The following is a 17,069-nucleotide window of genomic DNA, read 5'->3' as shown; positions in this document are numbered from 1 at the left end:
GGAGGGGGCGCGGGTGACCGGGACAAGGAGCAAGAGGCCCCGCCGAGGCTGCTGCGCGGTGCTGCCCGCGGGCGGGGGGGGCTCCGCCGCGGTAGCCGCCACCCCGAGATACGGCGTGACCCGGTGGCGTCTTTGCTCTGAGAACGATGTCGGGTTCCTCCACGGCAGCGAGTAGTACCCGGTGTGTGCTGAAACGTGGCGGATGTGCCCGAGTTTCCTTTAGCGTTTGTTTCTTATTTCTCATTTAGGATCTGTGGTTGCCTATTTTACGTCTGCAAAGTTTCTTCTTTATCTTGGACATGCGTTGTCCACTTGGGTAAGTAAAATATTGGCCTGGTAGAGGTTGGGTTTCGTTAATCTAGCTCTGACATACCTGAATATTCTTGGTACTGTGCAAAAAATATTCACAAAATAGAGCACCGCCACAAAGACAGAGGTCTCATTACAGCACTTTGCTGTTAAATCTTCACGATCTTTATGTGATGCATTGCAGTGGATTCAACTTTCAAGCAGAGTAGTGCAGTACTCAGTTCTTTACCTTTTTATGCTTTTAACTACCAGACCAGTGAGACTCCTTAGAGTGAAAGAAATGAAGCATAGTCCATGGTAGAATGAAAGACAGTCCACTGCAACATGCATTTGAAGGGCTTGTTTACTTACTACACTTACTAATGGGAAATACTCAGTGTTTACAGCAAACCTGTTGAGAGTGTGGGAGTCGTCTTCTCTCAGAATGTTTGCTTTCCAAAATCCTTTCCTTCTGTACTAAAGTAACTTAGTACACCAGCTTTTACTCACTTGAAAGATACTAAATATTTGAAAGTAGTGCAGTAAAAATAAACAATCCAGTTCTATTCCATATAATAGAATTTAAAACATACCTATCTTATTATACAGTCCTAATTCTCCATCCAATGGCTTGCATAGTAAAGAAGTGGAAACTTTCTTCGCTAATATTCTGTATCTTTTTGTTAGTCCTGAATTTGGACTGGTTTAATGTGTGCTTTGTATGGCATTGAACACGTTGCTGATACACAGTTAGTGTTGCATGCCTAACTGGCAGCTCCTGCTTTCACTAACCTGAAAGGTCATATTGGTGCTTGTGCTAATGAAAGAAGACTTGGTGTGGTATCCAACGCTTCTTTAAACAAGTGCAGCATTTTAGCAAATATTAATATTACTGAAGGAACTGGGTGGCTATGTCTCTGTTTGGTTCACTGCTTTTCAGAGGCTGGGGTTGTTACCTGCAGCGTTTTATGTCAGTAATGCCCACAAAGTGCCTAACTGGCAGTTCGGCCAACGCTGCTGACTCCTCTCTGACCAGCATCAAAGCAGGGCAGTGGGACTGCTGAGTACTTGCGTAAAGCAGAGTTTGAAGACAGTCTCACACGCCGTAACAGACATTTGGCTGCAAGATGTCTATTTAGCAGTATTAATATTATATTCCTTGTTGTAGCGTGTTTTCTTTTGTGCTGAAAATCTTGACTCAAAACCAAAACCTGCTGAAGTAACAGAAATATAGCTTATTTTTACAGGCCTGGGTGTGTAGGACTGTACCTTTTTTATCTCCTAAGCTTTAGTGTTCCCATAGTCCGAATGTTTTTGCTAACGGGAACAATAAACAAACACCTTAATCTTCAGAACTCAAAGTAATCGATCATCTTTGTTCAAAAATAGCTATGTCCACAATACGAAACCTGATAGAAATGTGTTTTTGCTGTAATTGAGAGCATGCTAATTTGGTTTCTGTGTTGCTAAGTCATTCCTGAATACAGAGAGAAGCTGTAAACGATTAAATGTGTTGCATCTCCACAAATGCTCAGATTTGAAAGAAATCTAGGCTGTGTCTTGGGCCCTTGCTTGGTAAAGGGCTTTAATGTGTGCTTGGCTTCAGTGATCTCAATAGGCTGGACTGCACTGCTGAACTGGAGTTTCAGACCTTACGCTACTGCCTTTGTTTTTAATTCATTGATGTCTGTCACCTGGCAGTAAAGAAAACAGAACAGAAACTGAGTTCACCTTGTTGGTCCCAGGCCTAACGTTTGCCAGGGGTCAGCTGCAGCTTCTCAGCCTTACCTGTGCCACTGGAAGCTCAGGAGGCCTGTCAGTAGGTAGTAGCCTGGCTACTGCTTAACCTGTTGGCTTCAGTTCACAGACAGGGTTGTTTACATTCCATCTGAGATGACTATGAGGATAATTACAAAGATGGAAGAGCAAGAACCATCTTTAAAAGAATGGTGAGGCTAAATAGCTGTACTTACTTATTTAAAAGAGTTGAAATAGACACACTTTTGAGGCATTTTAAAGTGGGATTAAGTGTATATAATCAAGACTTTGCCCATTTCTGAAGGCAATATTTACTGTTTAAATCTCAGTACATCTTGGCTTGAAATAACATACCTGCTTCAAGCCTCTGTAATTCACCAATATTATTCTTCTGTGGTACTAATTCATCTTTACTTGCTCTTTATAGTTTTTAATTCCTGAAAGAGACTCAGGCTTTCAGGTTGGAACAGCTTTAGTTACCTCAAACATTATCTGTGTGTTGGCATACTCAGAATACTCTGGGTACATGTGCTGGGTAAGGTTGAACAGAGTTCACAGATTCCCTAAACGAGTGGTACAGCAAAATCTTGATCTCACTGGAGTCAGAGGAATCTTCCTGTGAGATTCAAGTGGGATCAGGTTTTTAACTGACAGCAGTGGCTGCCACTGACTTTCATGTACTGCCTTTTTTTTAAATGCCTTTTCCATCTTGTCAGAAATCAGTAACTGAAACATCTCCATGTAAAGCAAAAAAACAAAAACTTGTTGTGAAATTTTAATGTGGAAGTGTTCTTTTATCTTATATTTCTAGCTTAATAAATATGTAACAAAGCTAATCAGAACTTAGTTAATCCGCTTGCATGTATTTGAAGTGAAATTCAGTAAAGAGATCCCTCAGGTCACATTAAGTTGCAGTGAATGCTGGACTTGAGAAATTGGATCCCTGTGTTTGCATTGCTGGAATACTTTCTATATACTTCTGCTAACCATGGAGTAAAAGTAGAATGTATTTTCCAGAAGACAGGTGTCCCTGGAGACTGAAAACAGGTTTATAGTACATGAGAGTGTACATCTAAGCTGATCGTGCTTATATTTGCATTTTTTCATTGAATTTAGTTAGAAAGCATACAAAATACCCAGTTTTTTCTTGAACAGGTGACACTTTTCTTCCCGTGTGATTGGGATGTAATTATTTTTCTGCCTATAGTTAAGGAAACGAATACTTACACGTTACAGTGTTGGAAGAAACACCGTCCAGAGAACCTCAGTAACAATAAAAAGTTAATTCTTCTTGTGTGTCTTTACTACATTGAAGACTTTAATCAAACTTAGCAATTATTTTGACCCTCCAAATAGCACGGTTTTTCTGTGTCTCTTGATTGCTGTGTTATATGATATGTAAAGTTGGCAGACTGTTTTTTAAAATTGCTTTCATGTTACACCTCCCCCAGCCCTTTAGAATATTTGAGGTCCTTAGAAGTTTGTGCTGTTCTCTCTATCACACAGCAATTGCTTATTTAAGATAAGGCAGCAGAAGAAAACAGTTTCATGCTTTGTTTATAAAAAAACCCTAACTTTAAAGACCATTATTAGACCAGTTGTGTGCCCTAGTATAGCATGGATGATTTCTATTCGTCTGCTTTGTTACTGATTACATAGAACACTTTTTGTAGTGCATTTCTTGTGATAAGTGTAAAAATGATGCGAGATGTGGCTCCCATCTACACTACATAACCTTGATGTGTTCACTAGCATGCCACAGGTCTGTTTAGTAGCCAACTTGAAAATGTTTTGAATAGTATGAGAGCTACTTCACTTGGACATGTTTAGCGTTTTGGGTTTGGTTTTTTTTATTATTACCTGTAGTAAATGGTATTGGAATGTGGAAATTTTGTATTCAAAGCACTGGGTGAAACTAGCAATGGGCTGAATAGTTTGAATAGTTGAGTTTGCAATAGGTTAAACTAGCTATGATATTCTGCCTCTTAGTAATATACCAGTGCTTAACATTATTAAATAGAGCTTAAGTCCACTGACTGCAGAAACTTCAGTTACTATATAGGACAACACCTTCCTTGATGTACCCGTGTCTATCCTGGACTGTATTGTGACTTGCTTTGGCTTGACTGGCCTTTGAGTTTTAAAGCAGTGTTAAGCTTTGATCATCTAAGAGCAAACTGCTGTCGTGAAAAGTTACTTAAATAGTATCAGTAATCAATAAGTATTTGGCTAATTTGGTCTGTACTGATGAATCAGTGAAGCTTTCTGAGGCTTGCTGGATGTGTCTGGTAGCAAACTTTGTTCAATAATACAAGAGAAAATAGCTGGGATTTTTTAATGTGGTATTGCAAGCTGTAATGTACTTGATTAGGACAGATGATGTTAGTGATGCTGTGGTAAAATCAGTGGTGGCAGGTTGTAGTGGAAGAAAAACGACCTGATGCCAAGAAATTAAAAAAAAAAATTAAACAAAAATCACTCAAACAAACCTCCCAGATTAAACAACAAACAAAGAAAGCCCGCTCCACTGCTGCACATGTAACAAATCTTTATTTTAGTATAGATGTTTGTCAGGACGTTAGTGAAGTAGTCAACTTGTGTGTGCTTGCACGGTGCCAATAGTAATGTCGTGTATGTACTCTCTGTTACTCTCTGTTAAAGGGAGACCGTATGTGGCATTTTGCTGTGTCTGTGTTTCTGGTTGAACTGTATGGAAACAGCTTACTCCTGACCGCAGTCTATGGATTGGTTGTGGCCGGATCAGTTCTTCTCCTGGGAGCCATTATTGGAGACTGGGTGGACAAGAACTCCAGGCTCAAAGGTTAGATGCCTAGAGCAGGTTATTTACTTAAGAATTGATTAAATTTATGTAAAAAGATAAAGCTGGTATAGTTAACTCCTCAAGTCAAATAAGAGAATGGGGCTTGCTCAGCTGTTTGGTTTTTCTTTTCTCTAAGAAGTGTAGTGTTTCAGAGTGGTGATGGTTATACAAAGTAGTGTCAAAGACAGGAGGAAAACAGTTTTACATCACGGTATGTCCACTGCTCGGGCTAAACCTGTGTCATATGTAGGGATGCACAGATCTGCAGAAGGTAAACAGCTTCAACTTTGAGGACTACAGAGCGAGTTCTCTGCAGTCTTAATACTAACATACACTCATATTATTTGTTGCTGTCTGGATACAAACGTCTTACTCTTAAGTGTAAACGCACACTGCATTTGTATTATATATATTTTAAATATGTATACTGTAATCTTTTTTGTAAATAACCTGGCATTAAGTTCTTCGTGTATGTTTTTACTTTGAAAGTGCTTGCAAAACAGCATTGCTTTAACAATGTGCTGAAGGTGAATTTGAAACTTAGGCTAAGTCTTGTTTTTACCCCTTTAAGAATAGAGTCAGCATTTAAACAGGTAGTTTGGGTTTTGATTGAGAAAAAGACCTCCTTGGTCTGTAAACTGTAAAGAGCTATGGATTGTTAAGAGCTAAGAAATGCTCTAGGACAATGGAAGTTTCAAAATCTAGTACAAAGTATAGGGTTTTTTGCGGGAGAAAGGGAAAATAAAAATATTTAAAGAATCTGTGCATGTTCCTTAATTCTAATGTCCTTAAGCTTATAGTTAGCTATTGTTTTGTTTATAACTTGCTCTCTGTTTTGATTTAAAACAGTGGCCCAGACATCCTTGATTGTTCAGAATGCATCTGTCATCCTGTGTGGCATTATCCTGATGATTGTCTTCTTGTTCAAGACACAGCTTTTGACCCTATACCATGGATGGCTTCTTGTGAGTGTCTGAACTTGTTGATAAGGAATTAACTTACCAAGAAACTTTGGGGAGCAGGGGACACAGATGAGTTTTTATTTTGCTCTCTAGTTTCAGACATTCCTGTGGGCTAAAGCTGGCAAATTAAACTTTGAACTAGTTGAGTAAACAGAGGCGATTGTTTTCTGTCAGGAATTGTAAAGTAGACATGATCTTGTTTTGTCTGAAGAACAGCACTAAAATGTGTGGATTCAAATGTAAACGTGTCTTTTCTGGTTGTCCAGGGTAGGAGTGGAGATCTTCCTTCATCGACTTTCTCACTTATAACCTTTTCTTCTCATTTCTCTAGACGATGTGCTATATCCTGGTTATCACAATAGCGAATATTGCCAATTTGGCCAGCACTGCCACAGCAATCACAATTCAGAGGGACTGGATTGTTGTGGTTGCAGGGGAAGACAGAAGCAAACTGGCAGGTGAAATATATTGCCTTTTTAATACCTTAAATGTCTTATTTTCCAAGCTTGATTTTAGATGAGAGTTTTACAGAGGTCAGCACATCTTGAAGTTTCAGATGTTATGAGAAAATAGCAGGTATCCTTTATTTTCCTCTTCCGTGCTATGAACTACACTTACTGAAATTAGAAATTACTGTTGTGCTTACGGTTCAGTCAGGCATCCCTAAACTGGTTTTGTCCTGCTTTTAGTCCTACTGTAGATTTGTCAGGAAAACTTTATTCATGCTGAACAAATAAACATACACCACGCTCTTAAATCAAATAACCAGTGTGTAATAGAAAAGCTATTTAACTTCCAGGCGCTTAAAGCAGGGTGTTGCAATACTTTGTTTTTAGGACCCTGGAATGAAACAGAAATCTGTTGTGTAACTGGGCTCCTCACATAGGGATCAAAGAAAGAGGTACACGAGAATGAAGTCCAGAACAGTAAAGTAGGTGGATCAGGAAACAGTGGATAGGAAATGCTGTGCAGATACATCTGAAATCTTGTACTTGTCTAGCTTGGAGCTGTGCAAACTTTTCTTCAGTTGGAACTGGAAGCTCTCTATTCCTCTGACGTGTAATACCTTTCCTATTAGACTGCAGACTTTATCTTTGTTGCCTAGTAAATATTTTTCCTTCTTTTTCCCCTTTCTTCCTCAGTGGCATTGTTAGGAGAGTGAATGAGTTCCCATTCAAATTCTGTTGCAGTTTGGTGGTCGTGACACTTATTGGATGTGAGAGATTGATTGGGATCCTCCTCAAGGATGCGTTAAACCTGACTACCCTTTCTCAGGGGGTTCTCTTAGCCACAAGCCCATTCATGCCAAGGGATGCACGGTTCTTTGGCTATGCTGCTGTTCTGACTGTAGCACACTGTGTCGAAAGCAGCATTTTTTGCGATGAACTTGGACAGGCTGCATGGGCTTTGAATCAACCCTGTAAGGGGACTTAAGTCTTACCAGATAGAGGAACCGATACTGAAGTGGAAACAGAGCAGCTTAACATTGCCAAGAATAGCTCAGTAAAGTAACTCTGGGACTGAAGTTTTAAGTCTTCATAGTTGTGGAGTTTAGATACCTCCAGGCCTAGTCAGCATTTCAGCTTCTGGAATCTAATGTTGTATGAAGCTGCGCAAATTGCCCATAAAGTTCAGTTTGTATGTCAGAGTCCTTCTCGGGATTTGAAGTCCATGTTTATTCTTGATGATTTCTCCAATGAAGGAATCTTTTTTCCCCCTTCTCATCTAGGAGAAGCTGGTTCTTAATTAGATGCATTAAAAGTGTCTTCTTTCATTTCCAGGTATACAGTTTTCCAGCACAGTCTTTTATTTTGACCTTTTAGTGCCTTTCTAGGTCATGCCTTTTATAGAGCAGCAGTACAGGTTAACTGTCTTTAGATGTATGAATCACAAGTAGGAAATTATCATCTCTGTAGAAGCCTTAAAGTTCTAATGGTTCTCATTAACCTTTCTTCTTTCATCTCCCCAATCCCTGTACTACTTACTACACATGAGATAAGGTACAGACCACACCTGCAGAGAGCTGCTTCGTGATCTCAGGCAGACTTATATTCTGTACTGAAAAATCAAGCAAGAGGTTACTCTAAATTCTTGTGCAAACTAATTTGAAAACAAAAAACCCACTGAACTAAGCACCTTAGTTCAACAGACTTATCCAAAGGATCTCTTCCAGGCTGAATAGGGTGATTGTGTTCAACCATAATGTAACTTGGAAAGTGTTAAAAGTGCATAAAAAATTAAATGCAAGCATTGACTTTGCAGCAAATACTGTTGTCCATCTCTGCAGTGTTAACTTTTCTGCAAAGAGGAGCCTTAGTTAAGTAAGTTGGTGGAACAGGGAAATAAATATTGGCTTGGCTTCCCCTTTGTCGTCCTTGATTAATTTTTCTATTCACCCTTACTTTGTATCTTTCCTAATTTCCAAAGCCAAATTCTACGTAAGTATTTAACTTAGCTAACAGTCAAATAGTTAATATTGAATTGATTTTGAATTCTAGATAGAATTACCTAAAAGTTTCATTGAGTGGCAAGGAGTAATTCTCTACACATTCAGAAAAGCAGCTTTTAATACTGGTATGCAGTTTCACTTCTCCTTCAGAAGTCTAACAACTTTTGGGGATGGAAAAATGGCACCATTAATTGGAAATTTACAGGAGCCCAGAAGGTGTAATGACACTAAACCTGGTAAGATAAAGGAGGGTGAGACATCCCCTACCAGCAAATGGAAGATGCATTCATACTGAGAATGGACCGCTTGTTTTGACCATAAACATCAAAGCGTGGAACAGAAAGGAGTGAGGACTTTGCTCAGTAAAATGGCAGTTGTAGGCAGTGCGACTCGATAAGGACATTTAAAGCCATTTCAAAGGTCTGTTGCTATCATCGTGCGTACTGTGGTAGCCCGTTAATAGAAGTAAATGGAGGAGATTAAGAAATACATGGTCCTGTATTAGGAGATAGTGGTTGCTAAAATTATCTCTACAGGAAAGAATTCCACCTTTTGAGATTTCTCTTATAGTATGGAGTTGTACGTGCTGGGTTTGAATGTTTCAGAGATAGGCTTAGGAGTCTGTAATGACACTAAGATACAGGGGTAATGTGGTCTCATGACTAAGTTTTACCTGCAGGAGTACGTTTCCGCTGTAAAACCTGCATGCTAAGCGTGAAAGACCTCATACAGGCAAAGCTGGCAGGAGTAGGGAGCTGGCTTACGAACACTTGAACACTGGAATATGCTAAAGCTGCCTCTGGTTAGCAGTCTTGACTCCTGCCTCTGCTGGAGCTGCTTGGAATTGGAGCAAGATTTCTTAGCTTGATGTGTCTACATGTGCAGTCCTTAATTATATTGGTGAATACTGTAACACGAAGTGTTTAGCAGTTACTTCATATAATCAAATCATTTCTGACAGATATGAATGCCACAATAAGAAGAATTGATCAGTTGAGCAATATCTTGGCCCCAATGGCAGTTGGTCAGATAATGACATTCGGCTCCCCGATGATTGGCTGTGGATTCATTTCTGGCTGGAACCTGATGTCAATGTGTGTGGAATATCTGCTGCTCTGGAAGGTTTATCAGAAAACCCCTACTCTGGCTCTCAAATCTGCAAAAGTTGAAGAATCGGAACTGAAACAGCTGAATGTAAAGAAAGGTATTGAAAACATGAACTGTTCAAATTCACAGTGTATTCATTGTGTCAGTCAAACTGAAGTGCTGACTTTTGTCTTCTGCAGACACTGCTTTGAGGCTGTACAGCTTTCCACTCATAGCTCGAGGGTTCCAGTACTTCTTAGTACTAACAGACTTTCAGGACATTGTAGAATAGGTGGTAGTATTTCTAGTCTGGCATGTTTCAGTGGGTTCCATGTGCTGCAGGAAACCATGGTGACAAAAAATCCTTGATGACCTAGTCTGCTTGCTTGGCCAAGCTGAACTGGGATTTGCAGTGTAGATGGCTATGACTACAGAGGAGCTTAAAATTGATATTAACATTACTTTAGATAGTATTAATATCAGAAATTGAAATTGTTTCAGAAGCAGACTTTTTGTTATGAAGTATCTGAAATGTCAGATTCTGAAATGCAAAACTTGAGATTTTTCCCTTTTTTGAAGGTAGTGGTATGTGAATGCTACTGAAAGCTCAAGTTATGGGCTCCCAGCTACAACATGTGGGTTTTTTTTAAAGGAGGATTAAAAAGAATTCTTGTTTTGTCTTTAAAATCTAGCTAGCAGCCTGTTCGTTGCTTGGTATTTAGTGAGGTAGGAGGCTGCTGTTAAAGGTGTAGAACAGACATACCTTCTTTCCAGCCAGCAGATCCGTTTTGGTAATAGTTCATCCAGTAAGGTACTGGATTAGGCTGATGGCAGCCTAGGATAGGGGAGCAAGATAAAGAGGATAGGAGGCTCTACAGCTGAAGCATTTGGCAAATACCAGTATGTAGGAAACATCTCTCAGTCTTTGCTTTCACAGTGTTCTGATTTCAGTAGACAACTTGCATTTTTAAAAGTTGCAGTAATACTTCATGCATCTCACTTGCTGTATGTGGAGCTTGTTTCAAACTTGACAGTGCAAAAACACTTCTCAGGCACCCGAGCATTTGTATAGTTTCTAGCCACATTACTAATCTAAATACTGCTGTGGGTTGTTTGTGTGACCGGTGGAAGTGCCTTTCTTATATATTGCAGTGAATATGGAATTGTAGAAAGGGACGGTCTGAGGTATTCTTATGTTTTTTTTAAAGTCAAGTTTTGAAAGCTTTTGGTTTTGGTAGTCTTCAACAAGCATCTCTTCCTTGGTGGTTCTACGGTGACATGAGTTATTGACATGTTTTAAGTATTCCTTACTTTCTGTAGTTATTGCACTTAAACATACAAAGCATTTTAAGATGCCAGCTAACATTGGCATTCATTAAGCAAATAATTCCTCTATGCACGTGGAACATTCAGTCACAGGTCTATTGAAAAGAAGCAGGTTATGCTTTCTACTGCCACAGTTTAATTAAATAAGCAAGAGTTTAAATTAATAGGGATAAGCTTTAGTTGATCTTACTATACAGGTGGAACTTAAGGACACTTTAAAACATGTAAGTAATCAGAGGAAGGTCGATTGCAGAATTGAACTGATGCAGCAGTGAACTTACTAACTGCAAACAATTGTCTGTGTTTCCAGGCTGCAGTGTATCTAAAAGTTACATTTTTGTTTACAGAGAGTGATGCGAAACCTGCTGAAGGAGTGCACTTAATTGTTGAGAAAGATGTAACTGGCTTTGAGCCCCAGCAGGAGAAGGAAGTCAGCTGCACTGCCCGGATTGCTGAACCTTTCATCACATTTCGTGATGGATGGGTTGCGTACTACAACCAGCCAGTGTTTCTTGCAGGCATGGGTCTTGCATTTCTGTATATGACTGTTCTGGGCTTTGATTGTATTACTACGGGCTATGCATACACTCAGGGTTTGAGTGGCTCTGTGCTGAGCCTCCTGATGGGTGCCTCAGCAGTCACTGGAATAATGGGAACAGTGGCTTTCACCTGGCTTCGTCGCAAATGTGGCCTGGTTCGCACAGGCCTTATTTCTGGAGTTGCTCAATTTGCTTGTCTGGTCTTATGTGCCATCTCTGTATTCATGCCTGGAAGTCCTCTGGATTTGACTGTTTCCCCATTTGCTGACATCAGTGCCAGGCTGTTTGAAAGTGAGCCATTGCCTACTATAACATCTCCAGAAGATAAGCCTGAAATGACTCTTCCGACTGGAATGCCCAACCTGTTAAATGGGTCTACTGCTCTTGCTAACGGTGACCCAGAGATGAGTCCTGAGCCTGTGCCTTTACTCTCTGTTAGTCTCCTGTTTGCAGGAGTTATTGCTGCTAGAGTTGGTAAGTGTTACGTCTCTATTAAAACCTGATCTGTTGACTGCTTTTAGTTCTAGAAATTACACTGCCTGTCAACCACATGCAAATGTGAGTTTAGAATTGTAGGCCACAGTTGAAGTGTTATATCGCATTTCTAAGGCAAGTTCATTACGCTTCACATAAAAATGAATGATCTTGAAATAGTATTGCCAGTGCAGAGGCTGCAGTGCTAATTTCTTGCATATCGTATATCACCAATAGGAGAGAAGGTACCACATCTGGAGATGTGTGTAAGTTGTTCTTTGGAATGCTCATCTCTAAATGATCTTCATTCACAACCAAATAAAACCATTTATTAATGGGAAACAGAACTAAACACATCTGCTATGACAACCTTGAAATTTAGCTGTTTACTAAATTAATCCATTCATTAAATAAATTCTCTAAACTTGTGATCAGCAAAGCAGTTTAGAACAGAAACTTTGATTTGGATGACAGCTTAATTTTTTGAGGAATGGCTGGTTAGCATGCTATTAGTATCTGTCCGCAGAAGAGGTAGTCACATAAATACCATGTATAAAGTTTGTTTGCAAGATTAACTTTTAAAACTAAGTCATTAATGGACTCAACCGATGTAGAAGCTAGCGTCAATTGAGGCTGTTGTAAATTTTTATGTATTCTGCATGGTTTAAAACATGTTCATGAGCAGGGGGAAAAAACTCAAATTTTATGCAAAATTTGGCAATTACAGCTAGCATGAATACACTGTAAATAGCTTTTCAACAGCTATTTAAATAAGGAACAGATGAGGAAAAAACCAATTTTAACTTGATAGACATGTTAAAGCAAGATTTGACAGGCAAGTTACTGTGTCCAGCTGTATCCGTTATTTCAGGAAATATTAGTAAAGGGAAAGTAAATTGCTCTTGACTGTCACCGTGAAATCCATTCTAATCTGACAATAGGCTGGCTTGTCCCACACATTTTTGGCAGAAGTGTGTGTTTGCAAATATTAATTGACTTGTGTCAGTAATTAAATCTTACCATGAGAAGCCTGGCTGTATGGATAACTGTTTTTTCTCTCCGTAGGCCTTTGGTGCTTTGATTTGACTGTCACACAGTTGCTCCAAGAAAATGTGGCAGAATCCGAAAGAGGCATCATAAATGGTGTCCAAAACTCCATGAATTATCTTCTTGATTTGCTGCACTTCATCATGGTCATCTTGGCCCCCAACCCTGAAGCTTTTGGTTTATTGGTGCTTATTTCTGTCTCTTTTGTTGCAATGGGCCACATAATGTACTTCAGATTTGCCCAAAAAAGCTTGGGAAAACAGCTTTTTGTTTGTTGCACTCCTGATCCCAAAGCAGTCTCTGACAGTTCACCACCTGGTAATACTTCTACTGTCTGAAAGGATCCAATTATCTTACTAACTTGCTACACAAATACCATGGTTAAACACATATATTGCCTTTTGTGACCTGTCTAAGGTGTTTCTCTAGAGTTGAATGCATAACTTAAGTGTTTGAGGAAGCTAAAATTCACCTTACAGTGACCCTGTAAAATGTTTTCTGTTTGGCAGAGGGCAGCCTAGCGGGATCTTGACATCTAGTGTTTCAAGGGATCCCCACAAGTCATATATGTAGTACTTGATCACAAAAATGATGTTGAATATCTGTTGCTGACCCCCGCAGTGATGCTATTTAGTGGCTATACTTAATTTGTTAAGGAATTCTGAACAATTATTTTGCTCCTTGATCAAAACGAGAGGGGTTTTTTTTAGTTGTTTCAGGATAACTTGATGTGCAGTATTTGGTTTTGTAGGGTTTTTCTGTATTTTTTCCCTTACCATGAATAGTTCTGCTCCTCTATCTTCTCAAATTGGTATAAACATCCTTCTTGGATGTTCCGATGTTTTCCCCAAATACCTTTTTAGTGTTCCATCTGTTTTGGTTTAACTCGACAGAAACACCTTTGTAGGGTTTTTTTGCATGCTTCCTAACAGATTAGCTGAGTGCTAGGTACAAGATACTGTACTAAACTTTTGTTGCACTTCATTAAGTATAACTTTAGCAGATGCTATTGATGTAACTTTATAAAGCATGGAGCTTTTTTATTTCAAATGACAGGTCTGTTCAGGTTTGATGTAGCAGAAAGTGCTAAGGTCAGGGGTACTGGTACAGAAAGAAACTTTTGGGCTAACAGTTCTTGTCTCAGTATAAGCAGCTTTAGTTTATTTTCAAATGCTATTATTTTCAGAAACCCTATTAAAGCCTGGTATATTGGAAAACTATTCGTATCCCTGGCAAAAGAAGTAAAAGAGTGGATTGTTGGTGTTTGTTTGTTTCACATGTATGTGGATTTTGACTGAGCTTGTTCTAAATTACTGCTAAAACAATGAGGTGTTGGACTGTGTGGCCCTCTAAAGCAACTTCAGAGCAATGAAGAATGATATATCCCTCTTATTTTCAAGAAATTTGTTTATTTCTTTTTTTTTCTCTAGCCCTGTGAGTGTACTAACACAGTTATTCCATAGTCATTGACATAGTTGTATGTGCACTTTTGTGAAAACTACTCTATGCACTTTGCTTTCTCAGTAGAGTTGAACCCAGTTGTGTTCTGAGTTGTCCTATGGCATGACAGTATGACTTCTAAACTTAAATCTTTGTAAAGTACTTGTTTGTGAAATAAGTAGTATGCAAAAACCTATGCCAGCAACTTCTGAAAAGTATTCTCTGTAACTTCTAAGGTTTTTTATTTTAGGTACTGTCCTTCACACAGTTGTCTGTGTTGCCAGACTTCAACCCTGAAATGTAGGTGTGTGAACTCCATTGACATTAAAGGTGTTACACCAGGGCTGAATCTAGGCCATTCACCTTAAAATGTATATTGATTACATTATATATCAAACTAAATAGAATGTTAAAAAAAACCCCAAAACCCTAGCGGCTTTTGTCTCAGATACAAAATATTTAAGAGGAGTGAAAGTGCATGAATGGGAATCCAAGGCACAACCAATGGAGTGGTAGCCCTCAGTATTCAATAACTGGATGTAACCGTTTTCCTCCTCTAATGGACCAAAAGTAATCATTAGTGCTTCGTTATTGAAAGCTTCTCAGGGATGTTTTCACTTGGTTTATAAGCATTTATACTTTGACTAAGCTTTTGGGTTTTGTTTTTATATAATAAAATAAAGCATGTAAACTAGAGTAGTTTTAAAGTTTATGACTCAATCTTGAGTGTAACTTCTTAAGGAAAAGGGAATTTTATCATCGGCTGAATTTAAGTCGAAGGCAAATAAAACGTGCTTATCTAGATTGGTAGAATAAATATGACCAAAGGATAGCCTATACAGTATGTGATAACTACACTAGTAAATTAAATACCTCTGATTTGCCAGATATGTTTTCTCATGTGTATCCAGTCTAAATTTGGACCAGATTTTAATACTGTTGAATATAAATAAGGTAGCCCATGTGTCAGTGAATGCCTCTATACTGCATGTTGATGAATGTCTGAATACTACTCCATATATTGGACTCACTGGCCATCAAGGCAACAATCAGGGAAACAAAGCTGAAAATGCAGCTTCTTGTGAGCTGTGTATAATGTTCAGAACCCAGTGTGCCTAAACCTTAATGCTGCAGCACTAAGCACCAGACATCCTGTCCAGGATGTATTCCTCAAGATAGCTCCAAAAGCGTACAAATAGAGCTGCGAGCATACCATGTTCCCATCTTTATCCAAAGGTGGGTTTTTTTGTCGGTTCGTTTTGGGTTTTTTTGACAAAAGCAATGCAGTCTTATTTGAGTTGAGTAGCGATTTTTTTCATAAAAAAATTCCACTAGATAGTGCAGTCTGGATCTCAAGCCAACAAAGTAATGTTTGGAGGGGACTGTACCTTTGTATTTTGTACGTACAGCGTTCCTAGGATCTGTATGTGCAAATACACAGCTGGAAGGCAAGACAATCCTAAAAGAAAGAAGAAAGGTGGATGCTAGCTTTAAGAGGAGTGAGGAAGTCTAAATTGGAAATCTAGTATGCATTGGGTTGAGTCCGATGTCAAAAATGTTTGCTGCTTGAGCACAACCCATAGGTGTAGAAGATGTACGCAGACACCTGTACTGATTAGTACTTTGAAGCAATGTGGATCCTGAAGTCTTACTTAGCAGGACTTTCACTAAGTAAGCATTTTTGGCCTTGTATTTATTTATTTTTTCAGATGTGTCCAATTTGGATGAAAACTGCCCTTAAAATGTACGCACTAGAAATCAGTCTTATCAAAATAGCATATTTTATTATACAACCTTATGCTGGACATAGTATTGGTTTATGTATTACTGTTGGTAAAGCTAATGAATAAATTTGCATAAAATTTTATTTGTCTTGTATTATTCAGCTTGCGGGCATTTCAGTATGCTGTATTAAACACTGATCTTGTAGATGAAGGTTCTCGATAGTGATGGGATGAAAACAGCCATGAAGCACAAACAAACAGCACTGAGGAGGAAGCCAATGACAAGTGTGGTAGAAGTCTTTCAGTGAATTTGTAGTTCTGCATTTCGTGAACTGACTTGTATTTACCATCCACAGTGGTAACTTTAAGACACAGTAGCTTAAGGTGAAGTTGTGGTCTTAGAACTTCAGCCCAGGAGCAGCATTGGTGATACAGCAGATCTGAATGTTGGCTTGCTGAGTAACATAGAAGACAATCAGGTTAGTCCAGCAGGACCTGCCCTTCCTGAACCCATGCTGACTGGGCCTGGTCGCTTGGTTGTCCTGCATGTGCCGTGTGATGCACTCAGGATGATTTGTTCCATCACCTTCTCTGGCACCGAGGTCAGACTGACAGCTCTGTAGTTCCCCAGGTCCTTCTTCCAGTTCTTGTACATGGGCATCACATTTGCAAACCTCCAGTCAACTGGGACCTCCCTGGCTAGCCAGGACTGCTTACAAATGCTGGAAAGTGGCTTGGCGAGCACTTCCACCCACTCCTTGGGTGAAGGTAGTTGAGATACCAACCCTACCTGTGGAAGGCAGTGTATATTGCATATTACATATTTTATTACTTTTCTCTGGAACAGTTAATTGCTTTTATTTTCCAAAAGGTGTTCGTAAACTGAGCACACATGATACAGAGATTGAAAATTGAATCTTGAAAAAGGATAGAGTGAACTCAGTCCCTTCAATTTAAATTATTTTCTGTTTCTTTCATGAAAAACAGTAACTTAGAAATTCCAAAAGAGTAAGTAGGTTCACATCCAGTGTTTTTAAAATACTGCAGTTACTGCTGTCTTTGCTTCTACAAAGTATATAGTGTCTATGTCTCGGGTTAGTAGAGCTAGCTCATTTTCTTAAGTTGGCTGAGTGTTCCCTCAGCGATCACTGTCCA

At 39.1% G+C, this 17,069-nt stretch overlaps 1 protein-coding gene across 1 annotated transcript; it reads left to right on the top strand.

Annotated features, from left to right (window-relative positions):
* Positions 1 to 248: 248 nt before the first annotated feature.
* On the top strand, positions 249 to 13,206 carry SLC40A1 (solute carrier family 40 (iron-regulated transporter), member 1; the record flags this gene model as incomplete). The annotated part of the gene is made up of 7 exons (XM_010187089.1): positions 249 to 316; positions 4,708 to 4,867; positions 5,717 to 5,832; positions 6,161 to 6,287; positions 9,240 to 9,482; positions 11,038 to 11,703; positions 12,769 to 13,206. Coding segments are annotated over 7 exons (1,700 nt in total), but the record flags the coding sequence as incomplete, so codon positions are not given.
* Positions 13,207 to 17,069: the final 3,863 nt, after the last annotated feature.

The sequence above is a fragment of the Mesitornis unicolor genome, unplaced genomic scaffold (assembly GCF_000695765.1).
Source record: "Mesitornis unicolor isolate BGI_N332 unplaced genomic scaffold, ASM69576v1 scaffold35250, whole genome shotgun sequence".
Taxonomy (NCBI): Eukaryota; Metazoa; Chordata; class Aves; order Mesitornithiformes; family Mesitornithidae; genus Mesitornis; species Mesitornis unicolor.
Note: the sequence above shows the minus strand (reverse complement) of the source record. Positions and strands in the feature narration are given on the sequence as shown.